Source organism: Conger conger, chromosome 12 (genome assembly GCF_963514075.1).
Source record: "Conger conger chromosome 12, fConCon1.1, whole genome shotgun sequence".
Taxonomy (NCBI): domain Eukaryota; kingdom Metazoa; phylum Chordata; class Actinopteri; order Anguilliformes; family Congridae; genus Conger; species Conger conger.
This window is the reverse complement of record NC_083771.1, coordinates 11,571,283-11,594,146: the sequence shown is the minus strand read 5'-3', so window position 1 is coordinate 11,594,146 and position 22,864 is coordinate 11,571,283. Positions and strand designations below refer to the sequence as shown.

At 47.7% G+C, this 22,864-nt stretch overlaps 1 protein-coding gene across 2 annotated transcripts in view; it reads right to left on the bottom strand.

The window, feature by feature from the left end:
• Window positions 1–4,512: 4,512 nt before the first annotated feature.
• Window positions 4,513–22,864, bottom strand: part of LOC133141913 (nucleus accumbens-associated protein 2) — a 28,539-nt gene continuing 10,187 nt past the window's right edge. The window contains exons 1-6 of one of the 2 annotated variants that reach the window (XM_061262741.1): window positions 15,862–15,961; window positions 12,624–13,497; window positions 9,010–9,186; window positions 7,985–8,090; window positions 7,659–7,756; window positions 4,513–6,599 (exon numbers count right to left, since the gene is read on the bottom strand). In XM_061262741.1, the coding sequence (XP_061118725.1) occupies window positions 6,028–6,599; window positions 7,659–7,756; window positions 7,985–8,090; window positions 9,010–9,186; window positions 12,624–13,449 (1,779 nt within the window). In that variant the 5' untranslated portion in view covers window positions 13,450–13,497; window positions 15,862–15,961 and the 3' untranslated portion in view covers window positions 4,513–6,027. Of the gene's footprint in view, window positions 6,600–7,658; window positions 7,757–7,984; window positions 8,091–9,009; window positions 9,187–12,623; window positions 13,498–15,861; window positions 15,962–22,864 lie in introns of those variants that run through there. The other variant, XM_061262740.1, reaches the window with a different exon arrangement.

The following is a 22,864-nucleotide window of genomic DNA, read 5'->3' as shown; positions in this document are numbered from 1 at the left end:
CCTTAAGTAACCCAGAAAAGAACAAAGACCAAAATGGCCCATAGCCACAGTATGTGGGGCCACAGGGGCCCCAGCAGGCTAAGGGGAAGCTAAAGGGTCCACAAAGCAGGGCCCATGGGTGCCCAGGTCTCCAAAGCGCATCATCTCCCATGATGCACATGGTCTTCACTTCTGTGATTGTCAACGCTCTGAGCACGTGGCTTTGAAGGCTACCTCTCAAAGACTCTCCATCTCCACCTCTCATTCGCATTTTATTTTAACAGGAATGCTGCCATTTTATGACAGAGATTAAAGATTTGGGCCAACATGTTATTGTGGTTTCCATGCCTGCTTAGAATACACATAAATACACCCGACAGCAGTCTCAGAATACCTCACCAAGGTGACCGAGGCTGCTAGTACCTGGGCCTGGTGTAGAAGTTGGGCCACCAAACTGGTGTAGAAGTTGGGCCCCGTCTTTGTTATGATGCATAATTATGGAAAGTAAAATGGGCGATCCTCAACAATGATGCAGTTTGCTCTGACTCGTAGTCAGGTCAATGGCTTTCGGCCCATGAAAAGACTGAAGGATCAACCAGCCCAGAGTTCTATCAGCCTAAGTCCTGAATGGATGGACACAGAAAAGGTTTAAATTCACAAAGTCCCTGACTCAGGCCCAACAGACAGGAGTGGAGGGTCCTCTGCTCAGGACCCGACCAACATAACAATGACAAGCACAGAGGGGCTTGAATGAATCGAGGAAGGATCGAAAGCAATTCTCACACACTCAATGGCTTTTGATACACCCTGGTCCACTATCTACCCCCTGCACCCCACCCCCTCATACTTTAATCACACAGATTTTACATTCATTTAAAATGAACGACTGTACCCACAACAGTCAGCAAAGCAGAGTTTAAGAGGCTCCACCCACATCAGTCAGCAAAGCAATTTGCCAGGCTCCACCCACATCAGTCAGCAAAGCACAGTTTAAGAGGCTCCACCCACATCATTCAGCAAAGCAGTTTACCAGGCTCCGCCCACATCAGTCAGCAAAGCACAGTTTAACAGGCTCTGCCCACCTTTCTGCTGTGATACTGCAAAAAAACGGCATGACCTTGATCTTCACAAACCTGTCGGCCTTATAGTCACTGACTAAAGTAAACAATTTGAAAAGTCAGGAAACCATTGATTAAATAATTTGGAAAAAACCTACGCTCACTCTGCCTTGGTCTACGAGGATTTTTTCTGAACATCTGTCTCTCTCGCTCCCTATCTCTCTCAGATTCTAGTGCAATATCATATTCTTTCATTCCCCAGACAAACATTATGAAAATGACATCAGCGAAACATGAAATAACTTTAAGGTTAGCTATGATGAGTAAATGCTTGAAAGAAACAAGATTTGAGTGTTTAATGTACATGTAAGAAGGCATGTTACAGAAAGAAAGAAAAAGTACTCGGTGAAAAACACTAAAGCTGCTTTCACATGATCAGCGTCAAACCCAAATAAGGCGTTGACAACACATAAGAAGAATTGAGAGCAGCCAGCTGTTGAAGCTTTGTCGTCATCCATCCAGGAAGCTGTTGATTTGTTAAACAGTAATAACAAAAACAATATGTGATAGTAGTAGTAGCGGTTATAAAAGGCTAAATTGTGTACTCACTTTGGGAAACCAATAATATTGGATTTATCCCAAAATGTCAAGAAACTATCCGAGCTAACTCAGTTAGCCATGTAGCCTACGTGAAACGGCTCTGCCTGTGTTGCTAGGTAGCGTAGGCTACATCTGCCTAATTCATACAAAGCTGTTAGCTATGCGACTGGACATGCTAGGAAAGGTTAGCTTTAAATTTAACCATGATAGGGCTCAACTTGTTGTCTAGATGCTGTGTCACGCTTTTCGACACTGATCAGGTGAAAGCAACTTAAGGTGGGTCATTAGTAATCAGTGTACTCCATTGCTCACAATTAGTGTCACCAGACTGTCTGTGATGTCAGCATTGTGGTGACGATTTTAATTAGGGTAGTTTATTTCCCCCCCACAATGCATTGTGAATTTAGAACCTGGTGGGTCCTGATGCGTAACTGCACATCAAAAAGACCCAAAAATACTTTATTTTCAAAATGAACTGAACTGAGCTACATTCAGGTTCGATCAGAATCCCCCATGTGTGCACTTCTGTCTCTCCTTAACCCTAGGTGGTACAACTCCACCATCTTTAAGCAATGGAATACACCCGACTACAACAACAGCAAAGACCCTCCTACATACCAACGTCAGCGTTAGCCTTACACCAGGCCCACGTCAATGTAGCAGGTCACGGTATTTACTGTTGTTTTTTTCCCCATTAGTTGACACCATATTGTGCAATAGGAACACACATGAATGGAAACTTCTTCCCCACAGTCTAAGACCCGATACACTTTCCATTGACAGACTAGCAGGAAGCGACACCATCTCCCCAGAAGCACATTGGGGGGAGGGCCCACATCCTCCATGCCACCTGACTCAGGTACCGACACAACAGCAGGCCCCACAGTTAAATGTTAAATGGGAACGACATCTCTTCACGGTTGAGCCATTTATACACAGTGCATTACATGGATCCAGCCTACCGTGACCATACAAACGTGCCCAAATACAGGCCCAACACTCTCTATACCCAAGGAATTTAAGGCACACTATTCCCAGAAACCCCCAACACTCCCTCCCCAACCCACACACAGACACACACGCACAGTATTGCAGTGGCTCACCGAAGACCATTCTCAAACCCTCAGGAGCCAAGAGACCCAGTCCAAACATCTAACATCAGCCCATGAAAAAAAAAATGTATGGCTGTCCTTGCCAATGCAAAGCATTGTGAGAACAGCCACCATTTGGGTTGAGGGGAAATAAAACGGTTCTTTGGCTTGTCTCCATAGAGGAAGCCATTTTAGTTCTGTATGGAACCCTCTATCAAAGGTGTGAAGTGTAAAAGCTCTCAGGCAAATAAGCTTGAACTAGACAGGGTTCTTCTAAGGAATCCTTTTAGAAGCATGAACATGAACATCACCCTAAAAATACCCTATAAAATCTACACAAGATGGCCAAGCTCTTTCTGAGTAACTCTGAGTACAGATGTCAAATCAGTGAGCTTCGGAACAGTGACCTTTGACCCTGGGAGACCTCTCGAGAGCCCATTCAAAAGACCATTAAAAAAACTCCATTCAACCCTAATGAATCTGCGTGCGACAGAACAACAAGAAAACCAACCAATGACACGTCCACGCTTTCCAAAATATTTGGTGCATATGTTTGTATTTATCTTTAAATGTAATAAAATGTATCTCAAATGTTGCATACATTCAAAAAAGAAATCACTCCTTTATTACTTGCCCCAAATTCCATTTGTAAATTATAGAATACCCTGTGAAATGTAATACCTTGTGAAAGTGTATATATTCTAATATTTCAAACTGTATTTGTGTAAATATATCGAGACATATATTTTACAACGGACTTTGAGTTTATATATTCCCATAGACATTAATAATTTTTCCAAGAGCATCTTTGCCTCGTCCTCAGTAAATGAGACACTTATGAAAATCATTTCACCTGTATACATTCCACACCCACCCCCTTACCCCCTCTCTCACTGTACCCACATGAAGAACAAACCAAGATAGTATTCTCTCACAGTAATACTTCTGTAAACGTTTCCACAACTTAGTGCAATTAACCTCTGCGTCACACGCCCACCTTTTTTTCCAATGGAAGAACCATAATCTGGTAATATATCTCAAGTGCTATTCGATCGTCCTCATTTCCTAATATGGCACATAAGACATTCAAATTATGACTAGCTAGTGCATTTCTAGATGACGCAATAAGCCAGTATACAGTTCAGGGTTTCTTGTTTTAAAGGCTATTTTAGTATGATTAAGTAACATATGCATAAACCTTAAATATGTGGGTCTTTTGGTGGGTGTTTACTGTAATTTCATGCCAAATATAATCCACATTTCAGCCTTCTTCCCTGGCAACCATTCAAGGTTTTTTTTTTTTGATCAAGCATCACTGAACCATTGTTTGCAGGGCAAAAAAACAAAACAATAACAATCATGTGCAATTTATGTCTCCTACAGAATCGACAGTCTCTGTGGCATGGCTGGGGGCGTTTCGTCTGCAGAGGTCTGACGAAGGCGGGAAAAGCGGGCTGAAAGCAGAGAGGCTGCGTCAGCTGCTTTTCCCCACCCTACCCAACCATGTGCTCGCGTCCTCACATGCCTCCTCTCCTCTCTCCAAGTGCAAATGCGTTAAGCCAGCAGGATATATATATTTTTGTGTGTTTTCTCATTTTCAATACAAAACTAAAGGGAAACAAAAGAAACAAAATGGCGGAGAAGGCACTGAGCACCCAGAGTCCACGCAGGATGAACCCTGATCGTAGTGCTGCTCCCTCCTCGCTCGCTCGCACAGTGGAACAACGGCTGCCCCGCCCGCCCCCCTCCCCCCCGGCCCCGCCCGCGCTCCGGCCCCGCCCCTCCTTAGCTGCCAGCCCAATCCCACCTCCCGACCCGGTCTGACCCCGCCCACGAGTCCGAACAGAAGAAAAGTCTTTACAATGTTAATGTTGCTTCTTCAGGCAGCCAAAGTTTTTTTCTCTTTTCATTTTTGCAGATTAGTTAGTGATTGGTTCTTTTTATTCTCTATTCATTTTGCATGCAAGCGTTTTCGTGTGTGTGGGTATGCGTACATGGGTGTGTACCGTGTGTGTGTGTGTGTGTGCACGTGTGAGTGTGTGTGGTTAGTCCTGGAACTTAAGATTATTATTACTTGAAGGCTATTGCAAGCGCAGGTTTCTGTTATGTTGGGAGTATTTCGTGCATCTATACCAGCAAAAACAGGAAGGTGTGCGTGTGTGTCTGTGTGAGAGAGAGTCTGAGTATGTATGTACATGCATGCGTGGGTTCGGTATGCCTGCGTGTGTGTGCACGCACACGCTGTGTTGTGTTGTGTTTGTGTGTGTGTGTGTGTGAGTATGCACGTACATGCGTGTGCACATGGGCATGTGTTGGTGTGCTATGTGTGCACACACGCCGTGTTGCCTTGTGTATGAGTGTGTGTGTTTTCCACATCCAAACAAACATGTTGATACAGACACAGGCATGGCAGCTAACCAAGCTCAGCAGGGCTGTAAAACCACACAAAGAGCCCGTTCATCTCTCCTCTCACTGCCCCCTCTTCTTCTGCCCCATCCTTAAGCAAACTCGCATAAACCCTCTCTGATACTCTTCTGAGAGAGGATTCAGTCTTACGCAGCCTGCAGTTCCACAAAAGCGCCGTGTTTCTGGAGGGGGTTGAAATGAATACCCAATTAATACCGAAAATCATATAAACTACTGTATAACCGCTGATTATATCGCCCTCAATGCGCATTTTTCACAGAACAAGGCCTTTCAGCGTCTTTCCAAACCGAAAGCCATCGTCTGAGCAGAATACCCACGTACATGTAGCTGTGTTCATCTGTCAGTGGGTACAGTATAGTCCCCATAATGCAATTCTGCTGTCCTTACACCCCCCTGCCCCTCCCACCCCCCACTATGCTAAATGTATTCCATGTTTCTATCAAAGAAGGACATTTTTTATTCAGCTCAATGTCATTTTGGCCTTTATACTTCTTGTTTGGTTTCCCAAAGGCAACTTAACTTCTTACACACTCTAGTCTGTATCCTATCAGCGTAATGCAGTCCTGATACTTTTTTTGTTTTTGGTTAGCGACTGTGGAAATACCTTTTGTTTTGCATTAATGTAACAAAGTCTGAAATAGGCCCTCTCTGTGGCACTGATAGGCTAGCTGGTCTTTCAAACAATGCCTGTGTCGGTACTGTTTGGGGGAGAGGTCAGTATGTGCCTGTGGTCTGTAGTGTGGTCTGTGTTCTGCTAGTGTGGTGAAATATGCGGAGAGGTTCCCTTTGGAGGGTGGAGTCTGGGAGAGGTGTGTGTGTAAGGGGGGGGTGGGGGGTGGGGGGTGGTGCTGTGATAGGGGGGGCGGAAACACTCACTGCCCGTTTAACCGTAGCCCCTCCCCGAAATCCTCCCCTTTCTGTCCGTCAGGGGTGCAGGCCCCGCCCACCTCTCCCCCCGTCACCAGGGAGACGGCCCCGGCCCCGCCCGCCGCGCTCTCTAACCCCGCCTCTTCTTCCTCTTCCTCATCGGGCTCCTCCCCCTCCCCGGCTCCGCCCGGCAGCTCAGGCCCCGCCCCCTCGGGCGTGGCCTCGGGCCCGGGGCTGGCCCCGCCCAGCTGGAGGTGTGTCCTCAGAGCGTCCTTCCTCTCGCCGTACAGCCGCTGCTCGAAGGAGGCCAGGCCGGCCGGCGTCAGGGACTTAAACTCCGCCTCGAAGGGCAGGGCCACGCCCCCCGCCGCCCCCACCGCGCCGCCCGGGGCCCCGCCCCCGCCCAGCCCCAGCCCCGCCGCCGCGGCGCTCCGGTACACCTCCATCCCGTCCGGGAGCATGGACTTGATCTTGGGCAGCCAGCGTTTACGCACGCGCCGCGCGTTGGTGCACATGTCCGCCGCGATGACGTTCATCTCGCTCTCCTTGAAGTTGGGAGCGAAGTTCTGACAGTAGACTGCGGACCGGGGGAGAGGGGAGAGAGGGAGGGAGAGAGGGAGGAGGGGGGAGGGGAGAGAGGGATGAGGGAGGGAGAGAGGGAGGAGGAGGGGAGAGAGGGAGGAGATAAACGAGAAGAGGGTCAATGTCAGGTTGACCTCTGGCTGACCGCAGCCGTTACTTTCCTTGGCGCGGGGCGTTCCTCGGCCCGGCTGTACCAGACGCTGAGGTCCACATCTGCCAACGTAAACTCACTCCCGCTTACGCAACTTCCACAGGATTGCAACATGCGCATGAATCTTCCACACAGCTGGTGTAACAGGGTAAAAGCACTTCACTTCCAAATAACAAACATTTTTGCTCAGTTTAGTTTTAGGCCTTTGTTTAATCCTTGTGTCCTCTTAACATTGTGTATACTCCCCTTGTCCTAAGGGTGAAAATTGTACCACCTTCACTCCACCCCTACAATAAAGCAGCTTCATTGAATTTTAAACCACAAATCACTGTCACTCACCAAATCACAAGAAACAACCTGTCACTCACCACAAACTTTGTCAGCAAATTTCAGTTTGAAAGAAAATAATTTAGGGGATTTAGTGGCTGGTCATTTTGACCCTTAAGACAATACAAGGGTTAAGGTCTTCTCTGGTTCACCACATATCAATGGGCCTCTGAAAATGGAAAGGCTGGCTTTGAGACTACAGGGGTTGGGCGCTCAAATCCAGTTGGGGGATAGTTGCTGTGCCCACAAGAGGTAACTCAAGTGGCCAGAGGTGTAAACTCCAGGTTCAGAAAGTCAAAGTCCTCTTCACTATTTTGTCCTGACCACCTGGATTTGCTAATCAGCGTAATTTTTCAGCCAGGAGGTAGACTACATTACTGAAATCAGCTTGGAGAGTTAACGGGTGGAAGGAAAATATGCTAGGAATTTTATTTCCTGACCCTTGGACTTTCCTGACCCTTTTCCCTGTAAGTGACTCTGCTTGGAAGTGTGTGTGAAGGATCGCTGATGGCCGTTTGCGGGATGTGCGGGTCACACACAGCAGATGTTGGGACGGGGAGGTGTGCGGAGACTCACGTTTGACAGCGTTGAGCACACGGCTGTCCAACGGTTTCCGGCTGGGATCGCTGGTGGAGGACCGGATGCCTGTTCCACAGCTGTTGGCCAGTGTGTTCCTGCACGTACCACAGCCGGCCACCAGAGGGCAACCCACGCAACACGTGTCAGACACAACCCCAATGCAAACCGCCGAGCACAAAACCATTCACAGCCACTTTGACCTGGATAACACACTATTTTTAGAAAACCAATACATAAAAATTGTGTTTAAAACACCAGGCTGCCAGGTTTCATGCCCCAATCCACCACCCCCCCCGTTCTCAAAACTGAAAGAAGGTTCTTACCTGTCGAAGAAGGTGGCGAGGAGACGACGCAGGAGCACTTTGTGCTTGATTCCGGCGCACAGGTGACAGTTCATCAGCTGCCCTCTGGTCATGAACACCCCGGTACCTGGGAGAGAGATGGAGGCCTTCAGTGGAACACCTGCTGTGTGTCTGACACAAAATGGCTGCCGTGCATCACCCAGGTCTGTGCGAGCGGCTGAAGATGTGTTTACCCCTTTCAGATCATGTTATATAACATTGAATGCAGACGTTTTGAGACAATGACACGTCTTTTGCGGTTTTGGCTCTGTACCCCAACACAATGGATTTGATATAAAACAATGAATATGAATTAAAGTTATGTTAAAGTGTAGGCTGTCAGCTTTAATTTGAGGGTGTTTACATCGATTACATCAATTGATCCATGTAGGTAGTGCAACCCTTTTTAAACATGGTAATTGGATAAATGAACATAATCTGAAATAAAGTAACTGGTTGCAAATCCTGTGCATTCAATGACTGCCTGAATTCTGTGACCCATTCTGGGGGACACCCCTGAACTGCACTTAGCTACACTGCGCTAACCTGATTATCCTACATCAGCGCTACTCAACTCCATGTCCTGCAGGCCGCAGTGTCTGCAGGTATTCGCTCCGACCGTGCGCTTCACCACCTGATTTCACTAATTATTTCACCTGCTTGGTTCAGATAATAAGCTAATCAGGTGGTGTAGCGCACGGTTGAAGCAAATGGCCACAGACACAGTGGCCCGCAGGATGTTGAGTTGAGTAGCGCCGTCCTACGTTGCGCTAGCTACTTGCGCACCGCTAAACCGTGCTACGCTATGCTAAACCGTGCTACGTTATGCTAAACCGCGCGACGCTACGCTAAACCGCGCGACACTACGCTAAACCACGCGACTCTACGCTAAACCGCGCGACACTCCGCTAAACCGTGCGACGCTACGATAAACCGCGCGACGCTACGATAAACCGTGCGACGCTACGCTACACTGGGCCGTTAGTGCCCTCCACGGCGCACCGTACCTCCCACGAGCTCCAGCTTCTCCCCGGGGTCGCCCTCGGTGTAGAGTTTGGGGTGGCAGCGGTAGCCGATCTGGCTGATGAGGCTGGCGGGCAGGGCCACCAGGTCCCGCCGAATCAGGACGCAGGAGCGGCTCTCCAGCGACAGAGGCATGGCCGCCACCTCAGATTTGTCCTGGACTAAGGGACGGGGGGCGGAGCAAGAGGGGGAAACAGACCAATCAGGCAAATATCAGGAGTTACATCATATTATTGAGGCTGTGTATTATTTAGGCTGCAAGTTATTTCATAAATTAACGTGAGGCATGAACAGGCAGCTTGACTGGATATCTTAAGTGCTTTACATTGCAATGTAAATGTCAGTATTTCAAATAAGACGGAACATTATCTGGTGTTTGTTTTTGGTTGTCTTTGGTTTAGCTTGAATGGTTATTAAATATTAAATCTATTTAAAAAATAAAACAAATAAAAAACAAATAAATATATAAAAGAATAAGTACACTCACTGAGCACTTTATTAGGAACACCTGTACACCTACTTATTCATGCGATTACCTAATCAGCCAATCGTGTGGCAGCAGTGCACTGCATAAAATCATGCAGATACGGGTCAGGTGCTTCAGTTAATGTTCACATCAACCATCAGAATGGGGGAAAAAATGTGATCTCAGTGATTTCGACCGTCAAATGATTGTTGGTGGCAGACTGGCTGGTTGGAGTATTTCTGTAACTGCTGATCTCCTGGGATTTTCATGCACAGCAGCCTCTAGAGTTTATCTAGAATGGCGTGAAAAACTAAAAACATCCATTGAGCAGAAGTTCTGCAGAGGGACACAATATGGTGATGAGACAGGTCAACGGAGAATGGCCAGACACGTTTGAGCTGACCAAAAAGCTATGGTAACTGTACAATGAGAGCAGAAAAGCATCTCAGGATGCTCAACACTTTGAGGCGGATGGGCTATAACAGCAGAAGACCACAAGTCAGGTTCCACGTCTGTCAGCCAAGAACAGAAAGTGGCAGTGTAATGGTGTGGGGAATGTTTTCCTGGCACACTCTGGGCCTGTTAATACCAATCAATCATCACTTAAATGCCACAGCTTATTTGAGTATTGTTGCTGACCATGTGCATCCCTTCATTGCCACAATGTACCCATCTTCTAATGGCTACTTCCAGCATGATAACGGACCATGTCACAAAGCAAAGTCATCTTAAACTGGTTTCATGAACATCACAAGAGTTCAATGTTCTTCAATGGCCTGCCCAGTCACCAGATCTGAATCCAATAGGACACCTTTGGGATGTGGTAGAACGGGAGATTTGCAGCATGAATGCCCAGCGGACAAATCTGCAGCATTCTGTCAACATGGAACAGAATCTGAAAGGAATGTTCTCAACATCCTTGCCACAAATAATTGAGCCTGTTTTGAGAGCAAGTACAGTGTACTAGCACCCAGTACTAGTACAGGGTTCCTAATAAAGTGCTCAGTGAGTGCAGGTAAAGTTCTTCTTTATGATTTCCATTTCTTACTGTTGTCCTTCACCCTTATTGTTGTATCAGAGAAAAACAAAATATAATTTTTTTTGTGCTGATGTAAGAATTATTCAAACCACTCTTTACATATGCATGAACTGAGGATAAAGTTACAGCAGATAGGCTTTGAGAAAGCATCAACTGCAGGGACATGAAAGAGCACTGCTGTTTGCCATAGCGAGGTTCTCTCCCAAAAACCTTCACCCTGACCTCTGCTGTCCCAGCACACACACAACCCAGCACTCTCAAATATCCCGCAAAGTCACCTTTTCATGAACACCTGAAACACGAGACAGAGCCCCAACATGGGCCAAAAGCTATTTTCCGAACTGCTCGATGCCTTTGCCATGGTCTCTGCTGAACTGAATTCAGTTTTATAGGCTTTAGGATAGATTGTGCACAGTAAAATGTCCAGTGTTCATTCAATAGAGTACACAGGACAATTCAATTATGCACTCTGCCAGTGCTGATTTAACAATGAACGTTTGAAGGTATGGGAGGTCATCCCTGGTCCCAGAGAGCTGCAGGGTGTGTTAGGTTTTGTTGCTACTTATCATCTAATAGGCTAATTAAAGCAGCTAATTACACTTCTTACTGTAACTCACTTCACCCAGTTTCATAAATATTAATTAACTGCTGATTTTAAGGTGGGTCGACAGGACTTGGTCTGGCTACCACTGTGCTACCCACTCAGACAGAAAAGCTTTCAGGTAAGCTAGTTCCAAGAAGTTTAATAGGGACCTATCCTGTTAAAAGTTTCCCAACGCCAACTGTGCCAATGGCAAATACCCCGTTATGAATTTAGTGTGTCCTACTAGACACGTTTCACTGAGCTAATTTTAATAACTGCCAATTGACTTTTCCCCTCGAGGAAATTGGAATTAATTTTTCAGTTGTGAAAACGCTGAGGCATATTTGTTTTTCAGAGAGCGGAGAGATCCTCCCTCTCTAACGCCAGGTCCACAGCGGTCGGCTTTATCCAGCCGAATGCATCGAGAGGGGAAAACTACCCTAAAAGCAGCATGAAATTGATTTTTTTCGACCCGCTCTTTCTTGTGGAAGGCAAAGGTCTTCCCGGAAAATCTGCTCTCTCCAAAACGTGGAAAAAAATCAATAAGTATCACATTCTATGCTATATGAACATGCAGACTGACAAAGGGGAGAGAGACCGTTTTGTCTCGCCTTTCTTTTTTTTTTTTTAGCTTTTTCACCTCTTTTTAACCTGCCAGAAGGTAACGTCGTTTGATGGCAGCGTTTAAACACTTCACAAGGTATGGCATACAAGTTATAAGTGAAAAGCAGAGGTGCCTGAGAAACCCACATGATAATACCCTCAAAATATGATTACAACCATCATTAGCATATCTCACGTAACATCCGCCCACAAACGGCTAACGTTGAACAAGTCTTGCAAATGGCTTTACTGTGCGAGTTATGCGCTTTCCTAAACACAAATAATGAAAGGAATCTGTTGCCTCAGAAACGCGTGTTCCGCTTTCCAGAATTAATTTCACAGTTACACGGCTATCCAGTTTGCTCCCACATTACTTTCATAAAATGACTGTCAGAGCTAGGATAAGTTAATTGTTTTCTATTCCATTCAATTTAGTTTTCTGCTTGATTCAATTCTCATCTAGCATCCGCCCAGAAAAAGGTTTAGGCCTACCAAGTTTTCCGCAGGGACACGTATTTTATTATTTTTATTTTAGCTTGTCAGAACGTCAATAAGAAAAGACAGCAAGCATAACTCGAGTTCCTAGAGTACGCTGGGATGGTGTTGGGCTAAACACAGGTTGAGAGTGACATGTAACCCTTTCAGTTCCAAGAGTGCCATTTGCCAAGCTCAAGTGTAACTGTTGTAAATTTTCTTACTCTCGACCTGATACCCTTTCAACTGATTAAAATGACTGCTATACTATTTTTTTTGAGCCCCTATTCAAATCCTACCCTACTTTTCTCAATTTTCTCAACTAAAGCCAAAACACGTCGGGAAGTAGGCGGAGCCACTTCATATTGGGCTTGGGACTGAAAGGGTTAAAGGAGAGGGGGTGATATTTAAGGGGGGGGGGGGTTATATTTACTGCCATAGGCGTTGGCGGAACGCCCGTAGATCTGCCCGTAGACCTCCTCGTTGATGCCGTCATATGGCTCTTCCTCGAACTCCTCGTCCTCGTTCTGGTAGGATGTGGGACTGTCGGTGGTGGGCAGGCTGGAGGCCCCCGGGCTGGACCTCTCCCCGTGGCCCGGGGGGTACGGCTGGGCCCCGGGGAACACGGTCGTGGCCCCCGCCCCGGCGTAGAACAGCGAGCTGCCCCCCCGCACCAACCTCCCCGCCTCCCCGCGCTTCTGTCCCACCCCCTGCATCCCCAGCGGGGCCTCGCACCCCTCCAGCTTGATCCTGCGGGCCCCCAAGGCGCCCAGCGAGGGGGACCAGCCGGGGGGGCCCAGCACGGACGCCGCCGCGTTGTTGCTGGGGCTCTGCGGCTCGGAGCCCGACTCCTCCATGTTGGCCGTCTGCGAGTCGCAGAGCGGGGAGTTGGCCTTGAACATCAGCTCCATGCCCCGCTCCACGATGTGCTGCACCTGCAGGTAGCCGGCCGTGTACATCACCACCAGCTGCTCGCTGGCCGCCATGGTCAGCTTCCCGGTGTAGCAGAAGGACAGGATCTGCTGGAAGCAGGCGGGCGCCACCGAGGACGGCAGTTCGAACTGCGTCTTGGAGCTGCCGCTGAACAGGTCGCGGAAGTACAGGCTGCTGGCGGCCAGCACGGCGCGGTGGGCCTTGAAGGCCTGGCCCTTCACCACGATGGACACGTCGCAGTACTGCCCCAGGAGCCGCTGCTCGTTCAGGCTGCCCAGCACCGTGCTCCCGAAGTTAGGGATCTCCACGTGCAGGAGCTGGGACATGGCGGACCGGGAGGAGGGAGCGGGGCTTCAGTGCAGCGTGAGGAACATCTGAGAGGGAGAGAGAGAGAGGGAGAGGGGAGAGAGGGGGAGAGAGAGAGGGAGAGGGAGAGAGGGGGAGAGGGAGGGGGAGAGAGGGGAGAGAGAGGGGGTAGGGAGGGAGAGAGAGAGGGAGAGACAGATACTGAATACCTCTGACTGACAGTGAGAGGGATAATAACAATAACAACAATAAGAATAATAATAATAATTTTCTATTCTTTTTCCAGAATTTCCATGACTTGCTTTGAACTGAGAAAGAAAAAGAGAGAGAGAGAGAGAGACTAAACACCATTGTCCCTCTCAATGGAAGCACGTCTGTTACTTTACCTTGGGACCTGTAAATTAGACCGCAATCGCACATAGTAATTAGGTCCTAATCACTCTGTATGACAGTAACACAGGCAGGCTTTCTCAATGTAACTATGAAAACTCACAGAAACCTTCAGTCCCCGAGCCTCTCGGTTTAAAAATATAATAAAATAATGCAAAAGAGTTTCATTAAAATGAGGTGGTTACCTCGAGACACTGCCATAAACAAATCCTTAACAGTCAAATGTAAATGAATAAGCGATAATTATTAACCTGACTGCATAACTCGTAAAGTAAAACAGAATGATTGTTTTGGGTGCAAAATTCACCCACTGCTGAGGAAGGGCTATTTCAAAATCAATTACGGCAAGTTCACCCCTTATAATGGAACAAGCTGTATCTCCATGTCTGGGTTTGCCCAAAGCTCATCAGCGTGCTGAGCCCAGCCACTCTCACTACACACACTCATTCAATAGCACACACCCACACAAAGACACACACACACTCATTCACTAGCACACAACCACACAAAGACACACACACACTCATTCACTAGCACACAACCACACAAAGACACACACACACTCACTGAATAGCACACACCCACACAAAGACACACACACACTCACTGAATAGCACACACCCACACAAAGACACACACACACTCACTGAATAGCACACACCCACACAAAGACACACACACACTCACTGAATAGCACACACCCACACAAAGACACACACACACTCATTGAATAGCACACAACCACACAAAGACACACACACACTCACTGAATAGCACACACCCACACAAAGACACACACACACTCACTGAATAGCACACACCCACACAAAGACACACACACACTCACTGAATAGCACACACCCACACAAAGACACACACACACTCACAGCTCATCAATATGCTGTGTTCAGTCACTCTCACTAGCACACACACACTCAATAGCACACACACACTCACTGAATAGCACACACCAACACAAAGACACACACACACACACACACACTCAATAGCACACACCCGCACAAAGACACACACACTCACTGAATAGCACACACTCACACAAAGACACACACACACTCACTGAATAGCACACACCAACACAAAGACACACACACACACACACTCAATAGCACACACCCGCACAAAGACACACACACACACACACACACTCAATAGCACACACCCACACAAAGACACACACACACACTCACAGCTCATCAGTATGCTGTGCCCAGCCACTCTCACTGGCACACACACATACTCAATAGCACACACACAATAGCACACACCCACACAAAGACACACACACACACACACACACACTCACTCAATAGCACACACACACACACTCCTCAGTGTGCTGTGCCCAGTCACTCTCACTAGTTTCAGTGTGAAGCAACACCACGTGAGGCTTCCAGGAAAACTCAGTGCTGATTTCCCCTCTCACTTCCCAGACAGTATCACGCCCCCCTCCGCACACACACTCACACACACAGCCACACACACACACCTATGTACACACACACATGCACCTATGCACACACATAGACACACACTTATACACACGCCCATACACACACACACACACACTCACTCGATAGCACACATACACATATGCGCACACACACTCAATAGCACACACACTTACTCCATAGTACACACACACACTCAATAGCACACACACTCATTCAATAGCACACACTCATTAGCACACGCACTCACTTACTCAATAGTACACACACTCACTGAACAGCACACACACAGCTCATCAGTATGCTGTGCTCAGCCACTCTCAATAGCACACACTCACTCACTCAATAGTACACACACACACACCCACTCAAAAGCAAGCGCACACACACACACTCACTCACTCACTCAATAGTACACACACACCCACTCAATAGCACGCACGCACACACACACACACACACTCTCACACACACACACTCACTCACTCACTCACTCACACACACACACACACACACACTCACACACACACACACACACACACACACAGACACACAGACACACAGTCTGACCTGCGCTGCACGATCTGGAGGCAGAAGGGAAAATGGAGCCAGAGCATGCGGCTTTCACACGCTCGCACCGGAGAGAAAAAAAGCACTGCGATTCCCTCTCTCTCTCTGTCTCTCCCCCTCTCCTCTTTGGGCTGAATTCAACAAGTGCCGCAGCTGGAGAGAGCGTGTCGGCGGGGAGGAGGGAGGAGGGAGGAGGGGAGTTAGTGTGTGCGATCAATGCAGCATCTATACGTCGCAGAGAGGGGGAGAGAGAGGGAGAGACAGGCTACAGTTACAGACAGGGACTGAGACCAAGAGAGAGAGGGAGGGAGGGACTGGGGGGGGGGAGAGCAGAGGGGAGGGGAGGGCGCGAGACAGAGAGAAAGAGTCATTTAAGGACGGACACTCACACACACGCAGGCACACACACACACTCACACACACAAGCCCCACGAAGGGCACAGGTAGTGAAGCGGGAGAATGACAGAGAGGGAGGGAGAGAGAGAGAGAGAGAGAGAGAGAGAGAGAGAGAGAGAGAGGACCCACACGTCTCCCAAAGTCTATTTTCTGAGACACAATGCAGAGCACGCGGGGAAAGAGCAGAATGTCTTACACACACACACACTCATGCACACACACACTCTCTCACACACACTCACTCAGTGTAACACAGAATAAGACAGCCCATCCCTCTGCTCAGAGCCCAGAGCAGGCTCTCCTCTCCTTAGCGCTGTATTAGACACAGCAAGTGAGAAAGGGCTGATTTAATACTGTGTGACCGAGAGAGAGTGAGAGAGTGAGTGAGAGAGAGATGGGGAGGAGGATGAGAGAGGGGGGGGAGAATGAGTGACAGAGTTAGTGAGGGGGGTGGGGGGGGGACAGAGAGACAGAGAGAGAGATAAGGAGGAGAAAAGCTGACAGTGACTGACAAGGAGAGGTGAGGGACAGAGCGGGCAACTGTCTCAGCAACTGACGCCATGAGCACAGAACAATCACCACTCTGAGAGACTGTGTGTGTGTGTGTGAGTGTCTGTGTGTGTGTGTGTGTGTGTGAGTGTGTGTGTCTGTGTGTGTGAGTGCACATGTGTCTGTGTGTGTGAGTGTCTGTGTGTGTGTGTGTGTGTGTGTCTGTGTGTGTGTATATGTGTGTGTGTGTATGCGCGTGTGTATGTGTGTGTCTGCACGTGTGTATATGTGTGTGCAAGTGTGTCTCTGTGTGTGTGTTTGTGTGTGTGCGTGTGTATATGTGTGTGTGCGTGTGAGAGAGCACGTGTGTCTGTGTGTGTCTGTCGTCTGCGTGTATATGTGTGTGTGTGTGCGTGTGTGTATGTGCATGTATGTGTGTGCATGTTTGTATGTGCATGTACAGTCCCCTCAAAAAACACTATTGGAACAGCAAGGCCAATTCCTTTGTTTTTGCTATGCATGGAATACGTTTGGGGTTGAGATTCAGAATTTCAGCTTCTATTCTCTGGTATTTACACCTAGATGTGTTAAGCTACTTAGAACATAGCACCTTTGGTATCAGACCACCCAATTTTTAAGTGAGCAAAAATAATTATAGTATTTACTTTAGTATTTAAAGAAATGAAAGTAAATAACACTTCATATTTGGTAGCATATCCCTTGCTTGCAAAAACTGCATCAAGCCTGCAGCCCATTGACCAAACTGTTCCATTCTTCTTTTATGATGCTTTTCCAGGCATTTACTGCAGCCTCTTTCAGTTGTTTGTTTCGAGGGTTTTTTTCCTTCAATCTCCTCTTCAGGTGTGGAAGTGCATACTCAGTTGGGTTAAGGTCGTCCACTTTTTCTCCCGAATGAACAGAAAAGGTTGTGTTGACAGTGTGTTTTGGGTCCCAGATCCCTTCATTCTCCACAATTTGGCATTTCCATCACTTTGGTTGAGGTTAATCTTGGTCTCATCAGTCCATAAAACTTTGTTCCAGAACTTTTGTGGCTCATCTCTGTACTTTTGAAAATGGTAATCTCGCTTTCTGATTCTTACTACCGATGAGTGGTTTGCATCTTATAGTATAGTCTCTATATTGCTGCTCTCTAAGTCTTCTTCGAACAGTTGATTGAGATACTTTCACCCCTGCCCCGTGGAGATTGTGATGAGTGACTGTGTGACTGATGTTTTGGGGTTTTTCTTCACAACTCTTGATCAACTGTTTTCCTTGGTTGACCTGTTCACCAGTGGTTTTCAGGGCAAGTTGTTGTACAAGCTATCCCCAATGCTTGTGCAATGGCTCCGATTTCCCCTTTTTTATAAGCTTTAACTTGCTCACCTAAAAATTGTGTGGTCTGAAAAAGGTGATTTAAGTTGTTTAGATAAAAATACCAGGAAATAATAGGACAAATTTCGATCTGTCTCAAACTCACCTGTCAACAGTGTATTGCAAAAACAAAGGAAATTACCTTCCAATACTTTTGGAGGGGACTATATGTGTGTGAGTGTATGTTTATGGGTGAATGCGTGTGCATATGTGGGTGAGTGTGTGTGTGTGTGTGTGCGTGTGTGTGTGCATATGTTTGTGTGAGTGTGGGTGTGAGTGTGTGTGTGTGTGCATATGTGGGTGTGTGTGTGTGTGTGCGTGTGTGTGTGAGAGTTAGTGTAGGTGTGTGTGTGTTTGAATTAGTGTGGGTGCGTGTGTGTGTGAGTTAGTGTGTGTGCTTGTGTGTGTGTGTGTTAGTGTGGGTGTGTGTGTGTGTGTGTGTGAGAGTTAGTGTGTGTGTGTGTGTGTGTGTGTGTGTGTGTGTGTGTGTGTGAGTTAGTGTGGGTGTGTGTGTGTGTGTGTGAGTTAGTGTGTGTGTGTGTGTGTGTGTGTGTGTGTGTGTGTGTGTGTGTGTGTGTGTGAGTTAGTGTGGGTGTGTGTGTGTGTGAGAGCTGGTCCTGTCCCCTCTCCCTCCACACACTCTAGGACAGGGGCAGGATGACCCTCACCAAAGGTCTCACCCAGCCGGAAACAAGGCTGTCAGCTTACCAACACCACTATTATAAATATAAATGTATGAATATCAGTATTATAAATCAATCGTACCAGTGCTTAAAATACTGAGATGAAAATAATTCTTTCTACAGTGCTGTTGGGTTCCTGTTTCTGTTTCGACCCTTTGAACCCTTCTGTGCGAGCGTGAAATGCAAATAACACGAAAAAAACCGCCACACAGAGAATAGAACACGTTAAAACAACAACAACAACAACAACCACAGCAGCAGCCAGACTGATGAAGGGTGAAGAATGGAAATGTCTTTTCAACAGTTTTGGCGTTGCTTTTCTACATTTCCTGGTTGTCTAGACGACGGCAGTTGCGTCTCCAGTCCGCACGTCGTCCCGGATCTGCAGCCTCCCTGGGAAGAGCTGGTGTTAGCGGGGTATCCTGAGGACATCCCCCCCTCCCTCCCTCCCTCCCTCCCTCTCCCCCGCTTCATTTTCACTTTCCAGAGCCTCTTGTCTCACAGCCAATTAATGCACAGCGCTGCAATGCAGTCCCCGCCAGAGCTGGGCATTGTGGGTACAAAGTCTACAGACACACATGTACGTGCCAGCGGGTGAACGAGCAGCCCGGAGTGTTTGTGGAGGGGAGGAGAGAGAGAGAGAAAGAGAGACAGAGAGAGGGAATGAAGGAGAGTGGAAGAGCAGATCTCTGCCCCGGGCACGCCACTAAATATAGAGCCTGGCACGTCATACAGGAGAACCAGCCTCAGATCAACTTCATGTATGTGTGCGTGTGTGTGTGTGTGTGTGTGTGTGTGTGTGTGCGTGTGTCTACATGTATGTGTGTGTGTGTGCGTGTGTCTACATGTGTGTATGTGTGCACGAGTGTGTGTCTGTGTACATGCGTGTGTGTGCACGAGTGTGTGTATGGGTGTGTGTGTCTGTCTACATGCGTGTGTGTGTACGTGTGTGTTTGTGTTTGTGCGTGCACAAGCGTGTGTGTGTGTGTTTGTGTGTCGGTATGTGTGTGCATAAGTGCGTGTGTGTTCGTGTTTCTGTATGTGCGCATGTGTTTGTTTGTATGTGTGTGTGTACATGCTTGTGTGTTTGCATGTACACGTGTTTGTGTGTTTGTGTTTGACTTTGTCACTCAGGTATGCACACCTCTATGTTGGCGCACTCAGAGTGCAGCAGGACCTTTGTGTACAGCAGGAATGTTGTTGTGAAAAACCCGACTCGATGCTGGCAGAGCACGGAAAGTGCATCCAGGTGAAAAGTGCACCTGAGTTTGCAAATCAGGACGCCGCACAGATCGGAGATGTTCCCAAACATCTCTCACATTTGTTTTTATTTGTCTTTTAACTATACATGAAAAACAATGAGCAATGACCAAAGTTTATCCAGAATAAAAAAATTCAAAAAGAAAATAAAAACTACCCAGAATACTAACCGCACCACAACACCACCGGTATGAGCAACCCCCGTCTCTCTGTCTCTCTTCCAACCTCCTTTTTAAATACCCTCAACATTAGCTTGCAAATACGAACAATCTGCCTTTATAAATATTCAAATACTGCAGTTGTGCTCGTGTGCAGGACTGGGGAGACAACACATTCCGTCCACGTTGGAACGGCGCAGTTCCCTGGCAACTGACCTGCCAATCAGGACGGGGGATATGCCGGCTCGCAGCGTTCCGCGGGTGAGCTGGGAACGGCGTGGTGCAGTGGTAGCCGGCCCAGGACACACTTTCAGAACACTGAAACGGGCCGCTCGCGCAACACTTCCTGTACTGCTGGATGTTCAGGTAGCCGTGTATTCCGATGCAAAACATGGACGTCCTCTCAATCTACACTTATAAACAGGCAAAACACAGTGTTTTTAACACTTATGCACGCCATTTATTTATTTCAATCATAATAATTAAATGGTATAATACAAATAATACCCATTCTTTGAGTATTAATCAGAATGCCAAACTGAAGCCCAAACTGTTCACCCAACTTTTTTTCCTGTTGGTTTATTTTAGTTTCCAAGAAACCTTGGACCTTTTTTTCCTCAAAGGAAAAGGTAATCTTGTGACCCCTCCTCTTTCCTCTGTATCCTGCCTTGTGATGTCACACTATGTGGATATCGGGGCGCTTTGTGATGTCGCACTGTGTGCATCTATGGAAGCCTTGTGATGCCACACTGTGTGGAACTATGGAAGCCTTTGTGGAGTTTTGGGTGCATTGTGATGTCACACTGTGTGGAACTATACAAGTCTTCTGATGTCACACTGTGTGGAACTTTGGGTAATGTCATCAAGGACAGGGGCGATGGATATCCCACCCATGGAGAGCTGGGGTTTCTCCCTGAACTGTGTGTGTGTGTGTGTGTGTGTGTGTGTGAACACCCAGGATAAATAAGTGTGTAAGATAATGTATTTTCCTTCCTGCATTGTAAACCCTTCTGTGCCGTGACCTGGCCCACAGGTTGTGCGGTGGGGTGGGGCGGTGTTGTCTTTGGCACAACGGTGGATGCTAAAACCTGACCTTCCGGCCCATTAGGTGGTGACAGGCATGCCAGCCTCATCCTGCAGCGAGGGCCAGCGTGGTGCAGCGGTGGCATGCCGGTTTTGTGGGGTACCCTGCAGGGTGTTACTGACGGAGGGGGTGGGGGGGGGGGTGGTCTGTGCTGTAAGGGACTCTCCGTGACTCAATCCAATAACATAAACCTGCCATATTCTGTTCCACTGCTGTGAAGCCACAGCATCTAAAGCCCTGCCCACCCAAATCCTGTATGAGTCAGCAACACTGAAAGAGATAGAGAGAGAGATAGAGAGAGAGGAGGGGCGGGTGAGAGAGATGACTGTCAGATGCAGCCAGACAGAAAGCATGGTGAAGAATGATTGAGAAAGCAAGAGGGAGGGAGGGAAGAAAGAGAGAAAGAGAGACACAGAGACAAAAAGAGAGTGAGAGAGAGAAAGAGAGAGACAGAGAAAGCGAAAGAGAGAAAGAGCACAGAGAGCAGAGGGGTAACTAAGTATATGGATTAAGATGGAGAGAGAGAGAGAGAGGGCTGAGATAAAGGAGGAGCAGACATGTCTGCAGAGCGAGCCCAGCCCAGGCTAACGCTCACAGGTCTGGCACTCACCTAATGCCACCACCTCCCAAAATAGCTCTGTGGGCACTCCAGCAAAAAGAGCGTCCAAGAATCTCAAACATGCCTTTCCTGGCATCCCATGACTGCACTACGGGGTCACTCAAAGCAGGAAACATTTAGAAAAACCTCCCGAAATCTCAACAGTATCAACACCTTAGGAAGCCCTCAATGAGGCCGTAGCTCGGGGGGATTTATTGCACGAGGGCGGGGGGTGTTGCCCGTGACACAGGACAGGATTTATTGGGCTGGTGCTATAGCGATGGCTCGTTCTGCACCAGTCAGCAGCCCAGCGGAGAGGCGGGAATGCCGCCCGCTTAAGATTCCGGGATTTTTCCGTGCTCCTGGCGCTCCGACGACAGATCTGCCATGACGCTCGCGGCGCTGAGGCACGGGAACGCTGAACGGTCCGGCCTCCGGGGCCCACGCAGGGTTAAAGGTCACATCAAGACACAGTCACTGAGGTCGCTCAGTATTCAGTGTTCATCACCACAAAGGATGCAACAGTGAAATCTAATACGTGCTATGCATTACCTCCTCAATGTCAATGGGCCAGATAAACAACTTCTACAAGCTAGCTGGCTAGCGAGTTCTGACTGACTTAGTCCAGTAGCGTAGCTAAGGCTAGCAGTAGTGTTGGCTAGCTAGCGAGCTCGATGTGCAAAGGACAATCAGCAATCGACGAAGAGAGCAATAATGAAGAGAGGAACCTGTTCAATAAAGGTTACCATAACCTGTTCTTGTTATGAAAAGTCACATTTCTGAGATTTAATGCCAGGGAAAGTTGTATTTTAGCTATCTTTTATATTTATATTTAGTAAGGTCCACTACTTACCAATATTTAGTTGAGGGTATTATGTACACTTTTGCCACCCATAAATAAATAAATGGTGGAAGACAATTACATTGACACTCATAGTAAGACCTGGTTTCAAAGAAACAGATT